Source organism: Miscanthus floridulus, chromosome 11 (assembly GCF_019320115.1).
Source record: "Miscanthus floridulus cultivar M001 chromosome 11, ASM1932011v1, whole genome shotgun sequence".
In the NCBI taxonomy this organism is placed as follows: Eukaryota; Viridiplantae; Streptophyta; class Magnoliopsida; order Poales; family Poaceae; genus Miscanthus; species Miscanthus floridulus.
In genome coordinates, this window is record NC_089590.1 from 29,406,227 (window position 1) to 29,415,418 (window position 9,192).

Here is a 9,192-nt window from a genome sequence, read left to right on the forward strand (position 1 = left end):
GTGCTTTATTGTAGATTCTTTTTGTGGCACTCGTCTCCTTCTTTGTTCCATCGCTAAAGTGGTGGTTCGGCTTGAGTTCACAGATTCATACCAAACCATGAATAGGCATAGCTTCTTTCCTACAAAATGTTAATGGACACCTACCCGAGGGAATACAACAAATTCGAAATATGGGTTGTTATCCATAATTTGTGTGGTTCTCATCTATGCTAATGAAAAGGTGGTTTTTGAATTACTTTAGCATAGATTGTTTATCATGTTTGATAACAAATTTTTATTTGTTCATTGCATTCAAGCATGGTTCAAGGCAAAGGTAACTTGCAGCAAAAGACAAAGTGAATGAATTTTGATACTCACAGTTATTCCTTCAATGAAGTATGAGCTGGGTCTTCTTTGCACAAAGTTATTGGAGTTTATCACATGCCTTGATTCATCTTTGATGTGAATTCATCCATTGACTTACCCAGATTGAATTTGAGAGTTTTCTGCAGGGGTTAGTCCAACACAATATCCTATGTCTACACAAGCAACTTTTAGTTCAATAACCAAACTAAACCCCATGTCTAATTTGATTAAGAAAGACTATTTAACCTAAGTACCACGCTTAATTTAAAAATCCTTTAGAAGTATGTCTAGTACTTCCAAACCAAAGCATACTATGGCAGACAAAGGGAGCATGAAAGCACTATAGAGATGTACTTAAATGGAGATGAAAGAGCATGATCATGGTGAGGAATTTTTGTTTTTTTACTAATCATGAGCCTTCATGTGCTCATATTTTTTTCATAAAGATGCAAGTGGGATGGATATATGAAAGGAACTAAACATGTTGTGGATTTGATATGAGAAAATTTCAAACTAAACAGAATGGATGCATGGATTATTCCAAGTAAACATGCAATGGAATGCAATAATTAAAAGATAACTACTCATCAAGTTTAAAGTCCATGAGCATGACTATCTCACCTTTCTTGATCATACTTACTATGACTCACATGATGGAATTTGTGAGTAGTGCAGCGCTGTATTCGTCACTTGAGATGTGATTTAAATTCTTGTGACGTCGACCTTTTTCACCAATCTACACATGGTTAGAGAATATATATATATGTCTATACAAACTTGTGAGATGATAGGGTTCCAGTATTGGTGGATCATGAATGTTTTAGGCACCCTAGGGTTCTTTAATGTTTCTTCTGTTCTTGTGGAAGCTTGCTGGAAGGTCGAAACGGCGTCTGTTGTCCTCTCTTATTCCACAGTTCAACAGAACAGGGGTAATCCTACTAAAGCTAGTGATATGTTAATGATCTAAATCTTTACGCCAATTGTTTTCCCAGCAACGGTGCTAAAAATGTTTGTTGGTATTTATAAGTGCAAATAGAATATGAAGGATTCCGCAAGCGCACAAAATACTATTGTAGCATTTTACCGGGAGTATTCCAGGTATTGTTATTTATATTTTACCACAGGGAAACAATGGAGTGAAGACTTATTGAGTAAATAAGAAATATCTATCCGTCAACATACCTGTATAGCTAGAGTAAGATGTAAAGGTAATGATAGGATTTAAGCATAAAAACACTCAGGGGATAGATCACTAAGATAAATAACTAGTCAACTCCGGAGAACAACGGTGAGGTAAATTCCTATTATATTCTTATTACAGGATCAAAGTATATATATACCCGACTATAGCTAAGACTAACTCTACTCTTGTGCACTTCGGGACGCCGCTTAGACAGTAGAGCACCCATAATAGATAACTCTACTGACACGACTACGGTCCTACAATTTAAGAACCTATTCAATTCAGCGTGGACTACAAAGGATAGACGAGACTGTCACCACCCGCTGCTACCACACAACCAGAGAACAGGGTGTACTCATAGGCAAAGCGTCGTATAAGCACCATGCTTACACGAGGCTCGGCTACTTAGCCCAATCGATAAATTATAGCAGGCTAAGCGCTCTATGAACCCGCATACAAAAGTAATGATAACCTCAACTAAGCAAGATATATATTCAAAGTAAATATAGCCATGTAGATAAGAATATGATGAATTAATAGTAAGTCTTACAAGATGTAGAAGTGAAGATACAAGGCTTTGCCGAGCCTCCAAGACTAGATCCAGAACTTGAGCATGAGCCCAACTCGACCCTCACTCCCAAGCTACTAATCTACTACATTGGAGAGCTCTATACCTAATCCTCCTGGTATGTATTGATCTGAATGAGAGATATAAATTAGGGTTTCCTAGATGTCTCTAGGGAGGGGGGTAGGGGATGCTATATATAGGACGAGGTGGAGTAGGGGGCAAGGAATCACCACGTCATCGATCCGCGTTAACTTCCCCGATCATAGTTGGATGAACCGACCTAAAACCGCCTTAAAATCAACGGTGTAGATCGTAGGAAGGAGTACGAGGCGACGGAGGGCGAGCGGGCTCCGTGGCAGGCTGGGCAGCCTCCCTAGTGGGCCGGCCGGCCCACTATTGTGGCCATTTGGCCCAAGCTTCGGCGTGGTGTCCTTTGAAACCTTCTAGAGTTGTGTTTTATAGTTTTCATGGGTTGAATCACTTGTTGTCGTCGGTTTACTTATTTGGAGTGTATGACAGTGGTCCAGGGAGCTGTTTTCTAGATAAATCCTCCTGCATACAAATATGTACCAAAACTTGTGGAATCCATTAGTTTAAACCCCTATTCCTATGTTTGGTGATGGAATTAAGTATAAATACAAGTTATGTTGACGGTTTATAATTGGTATTAATGACCATCAACAGTGTTTCTATTTATTATGTTCCTAGTTTGCTTTGGTAGTATGCTTGATATAGTCATAATTGATAATTAATTTATGCATGATTTCGCAAAATGCTTGGCTCAGTACTCGAGTGAGCTAAGTGGTCGACATTATGTAAGCGTGGTGCTTAAATAGTGTTTACCTGCGGATGCACCCTACATTCTGGGCCATGTGGTAGATCGCGAGTGTGACACTCTCGTTGAGTCCTTGTAGTCCACTCCCCGTTTGTAGGACAAGTAAAACCTAGTTGCAAAGGGAATCAAGCTTTGTTCTTGATCTTCCTTAGTTGTGTTCCTTATGCCTAGATCCAGAGTTAATTATGCTATAGAGGAAAGTATATATATTAGAGTGTATAAAAGACTTGGTAAATAAGAAATGACTTAGAAATCTTTTCTCTTAACTAATCTTCTGCTTAGCCATACTACATTTATGAATATCTATTCCATCTCTGGATTATTATCAATGCCTTACACTTATCATATATTTATTATTCGGCTTACCCCTGTTAGAGCACATGTTTAGTTAATGGTTCCATCATAAGTATATATATTTGTCAATATCTCTAGCCACCGCTCTTCCCTGTGAAAAAATATAAATAACGATACATGTTATACTCCCGAATGAAATGCTACAATGGTATATTATATGTGCGCTTGTGGATTACTTCAACATATATAATCTTTTCTGAATTTGCAAGTGTTACTAATAAAATACCAACAAACATTTTATGGCATTATTGCTAGGGATGATAACTTAGCGAAAGTGATAGTTAAGAAATGTCAACGTCAACGGGATGGTGTGGCCACACATGACCTTCATCTTCGTCCGACGGGGCTCATGATGGATGATAAGATCGGGTACTCTAGGACGGGGCGGGTTCACTCATTGATTTTTTAGGCAGGGTCAAGTTGGGGGAATCCTCTCACGAGCTATGGGTTGGGTGGGTTAGTTTAGCCTCATTAGCAGGCCTACTTCACCGAGGAGCCCAACCGGCCGTCGCAGGGGTGAAGCTACATCATGCCATCGGGGTCCACTGACCCCGACGAATTTTAGAAATCTCAATAGAAAATTACTATATAGTTCCTAATGACTCCGTCCATTTTCATACAAGACCTCGATGGCCATCTGGTCTAGATTCGTCCCTGGCCGTCCGGGTGGCCATGCGGTGGCTCTGCCACTATGCGCCTGTGCGTCTATGCAAGCGAACGAGATGGACTTTTGGTGCGAGACATGTGCTGGTGTGTGAGAGAGATGAAATCTACTTGTAAGATCTAATTGGTTGCCGTCTAATCCAGTTCTGTGGATGCAGCTTGTGGATTTTTGGATGGGTGAACTGAGGAGAGTGTTGGGTCAGACTCAGTCATACAAAAGCAACAACCTAACCAGGCTTCGCTGGAATGGAACTGAAATCTTTTTTCTAAAACCTGACTTGCGTGGGCCATGACAAAGCATGTCTCATGCCTAAGGCGGTGCAAGCAGATGGACACAGGAGCACTAGGGTGACCTTCTTCCCCCTTTCAGGCTCCGCCGCCACTGCTGCCTCCCAATTCACCTGGCATCTTCCTCTCCAGTGTTTTGTACTACTATATCCAAAGTTTATCTTCTCTCTTATGCAACCTTAGCTATTTGCAGAAAAGACGGTCATTATAGTCACTTGGCAATCGATCTATTCAATCTTGACATTAAGAGATGCGATAGGTACGGTAGATGAGAGAGAAATAAGACATGTAATTGGACAAAAGCTTATTTTGTAGAATCTATTTTCATTAAAAATATAGTTTCTATGTGTAGCGTCTATATAAAGCAGCATAAAAAGTTATATATGGTTTTATCATTGGGACCGCCTTTAAATCAACATGTAAGAAATCAATAAGGCCACTTCAGACATACTTTTGGCTTCCAAAATCCATTCCCAATAGCATACTGTTTGTTTAGATTGTTGCCTCACCAAAAGTTGAAAGAAATAAGTCTCAAGTTCAAAACGGTCAGTAAAAAGGATGTTTTCCTATATTACCAAGAAAGAAAATTTCCCATGGGAAAACGCATTTCTTTCATCTTCTTTCATCCTAATGAGAAGAGCATACGTGCACGTTTTACCGTACGTTGCATACTCCTGCAATGCAAATAAAGAAAAGCTTAATTAATTGACAATATATTAATATATGAATGCATATATATATACGACTACAGGAGATGGGGCAGCGACTGCGTGGCAAAAGTGATGATGGAGAAGACGCCGCCGACCTACGGGGCGCATCGTGTTTCGGCGTGCGGCGACTGCTGCGGCGGTGCTGGCCGGGCGACCGCTGGTGAAGCTGGTGGTGAACGGGCGCCACCTGTGGGCGCGCAAGTACGTTCCCCGGCCTCCGCCGCCACACTAGTAGCACATGGAACATTTCGTGATGCACTGCTAGGGTGCTGTTTAGTTACACTTTATTTTACAAAATTTTTCAAGATTTTTCGTCCCATCGAATCTTTGGACGAATGCATGAAGCATTAAATATAAATAAAAAATAAAACTAATTACATAGTTTAGACGAAATTCACGAGACGAATCTTTTAAGCCTAATTAGACTATGATTGGACAATAATTGTCAAATAACAACGAAAATGCTATAGTACCATTTCCCAAAAAAATTCGCAAACTAAATACATACAGTACATAGTATATTCCGTACGTACGACGGCACATGAATCAAGTGCACACGTGCTCCGTCAGGCTGGCATCTTACGCACTACCACTACCAGCATACAGTACTCCTATATATACACACTCTTGGTCATCATAACTAATCGGAGAACCATGATCATCAGTTGGCCTCATCATTTTAGGCCTCGTTTAAGTGGACTTTTTTTGGAAATGGTACTGTAGCATTTTCGTTGTTATTTGATAATTAGTGTCTAATCATAGTCTAATTAGACTTAAAAGATTCGTCTCGTGAATTTCGTCTAAACTGTGTAATTAGTTTTATTTTTTATTTATATTTAATGCTTCATACATGCGTCCAAAGATTCGATGTGATGGAGAATCTTGAAAAATTTTGCAAAATTTTGGGAACTAAACATGCACTTATTTATTTATTGCGATTTCATCATTTGGTCTCATCAGTAATTCGCACTTGGGAAGAAACCAATTGAATCTTATTTGACCTCTGACACAGCTTGCAACCAAAATCCTAGTCAGGCTATAAAGCTGGATTTCAAGCAACAACCAAAGCAGCACACTGCAGCGAAAGCCTGTCGAAATCTGTCAAAGTTGTTGTACAAGTCCGGAGCAACAAACATGAAGGCCCTCAACTTGACCGACCACAACATTCACAAAACCTGAAAAATCTACCACTGCAACACTTTCAATCAAATCATACCATCTGCTGTTATTCACCAAACCTGAAATTCCTCAACTTCTGATGAACTGAACATACTGAACATCACATCATCTCAGCAATGCAGAATTAACTTTGGTCAAATAATTCCCGTCCATCAAATCTGAATAACTACAGTGAGCGGATTTGAATCCAAAAAATTCATTAGTTCGACATTCAGAAGAAGTTCAGGGCCACTATTCACCTTCAGCTGAGCTACAGCCATCAGCCATGTACACAGGAGGAAACGTGTTCTGTCAGAGTCAAGAAACAGCTACCTCCAGTCACTCACAATCCTATTGGGTCTCCTCTTCTGTCTAGAGTTACTACACCATTGAGGGAGGCAATGATCAATCCTCCCTGTACCTGTATGTCCTGGGGAAGGAGCACCTCTTCTGCAGCCATGAGACGATGGTCTTGACATCTTCCTTGTTCTGCTTTCTCAATGCACGCTGATCTTCAGACCCCTCGGAGGACGTAGAAGACTTGTCAGCGTCTGATGATGTAGAAGACCTCTCACCCCAAGCCTTCTTCGAGGCCGTCATGGAAGAACCGACGTCCTGCTTGTCTTCTCGTTTCATTAAAACGAAGGTTCTCCAAAGGAACTCACTCATCTTCTGGCACATCTCGTCGTCCTTAATTGATACGAGCTTCAAGAAGGCCTCCGTCAAGGTGTCAGAAGAGTCTGCAATCCGCAGCAGGATGTCCTGGGCCTCCTCCTCTAGCCCGTCGCTCCGCAGCGCGGATATGGTGGCGTCCACCACTAACTCCTTCTGGAACTTGCTCTGGTTCTCCTGGGCCTCGCAGAGTCTGGCAATCACCCTCGCCGCCGTCTTCTTGGCGCCTTTGTCTCCGACGTAGAGTAGCTCGACCAGTGGGGCGAAGCCTCCGAGCTCGCCGATCTTGATCTTGTTGTAGTGGTCGTCGGCCAGCAGACCGAGGATGTGAGCACACCTCGCTCGCATCGGCACTGGCCCCAGCAATGTCCTTGCGATCAGCACAGGCACGGCGTACTGGTCGTCTCCGAACACCGCCTTGTTGGGCCCGTAGGAAGCCGCCTTCTCCAAGATTCTGATGATGATGTCGTCCAGTTCAGGGTCATCAGGGTCCAGGCAGGTCTCCGGCAGGACGCTGACGAGCTTCGCGATCGTCCCGGGGCGGCAGCCGATCAGGTGTACGACTGCGCGCTCGTTGGCGACGAGGATCTCGTGGAGCAGAAAAAGCGAGTTCCGGACTTCTTTGGAGCTTCTTGGGGAGTGAGGCATTAGGGTGACTTGCCCGATCAGGACTTCCAACTCGTGGGAAATGTCAGGTGGATCGGTGGCTGCCATCACGCCTGCAATCTTATTTGCTGCACGCCAATGCTCGATGCAGAGCTTGATGAGGACGTTGGGGATGCACATGGTGTACGCGAGAACCTCGCCGGTGACGGGACAGACGCGTCGGTTCTCCTTCTGCCATTCCTCCAGAGCTGAACGATCAACTGTCTGCAGCCATGGAAGAGTCTGAATCTAGCATGAAACCAACGCAAGAAGAACGACTCAAAGTAATGCAGGCCAGGAAGTTACTGTTCACTAAGTGAAATTGAACAGGCAAGAGTAACAGTGATCAGCAGTTTTCATAATCTGAAAAAAAAATGGCTGCAAGTTCAAAGAGAAAAGTGCTGCCATCCAACACCAAGAACCCAGCATATATAAGTTCTTTCAGCACAGCATATCTTCCAAGACTTCAGTGCTGCCATCAGAGTTATTACCATTTCTCTAACTAATTAACACAGAACCTCAACAGTTTCAGACATAGCTGATTTTTTCAGATTGGCACATTGTAAAAAATCCAAACTGCTATTATAGATCCAAGAGAACATTTCAGTAATCCAACACTAGCGCACTAGGACTAGGACACGTGAAATCGCATCACAGAACCGTCAAGAAAACAGAGCACTGCGATGAAAGATTCCTCGCACCTTTCCGGAGGCGATGACCACGGGGTTCTCCATGATCTTGTTGGAGATGGGGCAGATGAAGAACTGCGGTACGCCCACCGGGCCGATCCAGCGCTTCCTGGAACCAGCGCCGCGGTGGAGCTCGACGGCCGACGCGTTGTCCAGGGCCCGGAACGCGCACTCGAAGAGGTCGATCTGCGGTGGCGGGTTGTTCTCGTCGCAGCACAGGCCCGTGAACCACTCGAGCTCGGAGACCGCCTCCGCCGTCCGCATCCATCGCTCCAGCCCCGCGAGGTCGAGCAGCCGCCGGTTGACGACGAGCTCAGTCTTGATCGCTTCGGTCCTCGGCCCGGTGCTGGCGCCCATGGTGGCCTCCAGAAGCTCGGCGGCAGCTTTGCCCGCCCTCGCCTCATCGGAGCCGACGAAGGCGTCAAGAACCTCCTCCCCGTCGACGACCAGCGGGCCCACGAGATCCTGGAACGAGAAGGCGACGAAGCCCTCCTCGTCCTCCATCTGCGGCTCCTCCTCGTCCGCCCCACCTCCTTCTCCTCCTCCGCGACCAGAGTCGCTCGTGCCGGCGCCATCCGACGGCACGGGAGTGGGAAGCCCCTCCCTCATCTTGGCGATGATCTCCTTGACGCCGGTGTCCTCCCCATCGTCGCCGGGCCTTATGAGCGGTGGCGACCTCCGGGTCGTCCGCACTGAGCGGCCCATCCTCGTCGCCATCATTGTGACGCGGCGCGGCGAGGGCGACCTCGACCCTGAGAAGTCCGCCAAACCGCCTCGGCGAGGAGACGGCGACCTCGATCCTGGAGGGCGCGGGAGAGGCAAGGGTCGACCGCGTGGAGGAGAACGCGGCCTCGCCGTCCGCCTGCGCAGCGTGGGCTCCTCCTCCTCGTTGATCCCCTCCTCCGACCAGTCCATGGGCGGCGCCGCTGCTTCTTGCGTTCTTGGCCTCTTCTTGGCAGGGGTTGAGGAGTTTTGGGAATTGGTTGTTACGGCTTTTGGCGGCAAGGTGGGCGGAGGCGAATTTGGTTGTTATGGCTTTTGCGAATTGATCCCGGTGCCAGGCGCAGTTTGGGGAGATAAAT

The 9,192-nt window shown here is 45.2% G+C and overlaps 1 protein-coding gene across 1 annotated transcript; it reads right to left on the reverse strand.

Annotated features, from left to right (window-relative positions):
* Positions 1 to 6,509: 6,509 nt before the first annotated feature.
* Positions 6,510 to 8,719, reverse strand: LOC136491746 (putative U-box domain-containing protein 47). Its single transcript, XM_066487992.1, has 2 exons — positions 8,123 to 8,719; positions 6,510 to 7,646 (listed from the first exon to the last, which is right to left on the reverse strand). The coding sequence occupies exons 1-2, from the start codon at positions 8,717 to 8,719 to the stop codon at positions 6,510 to 6,512; spliced, it is 1,734 nt and encodes a 577-aa protein (XP_066344089.1).
* Between the last annotated feature and the right edge of the window lie 473 nt (positions 8,720 to 9,192).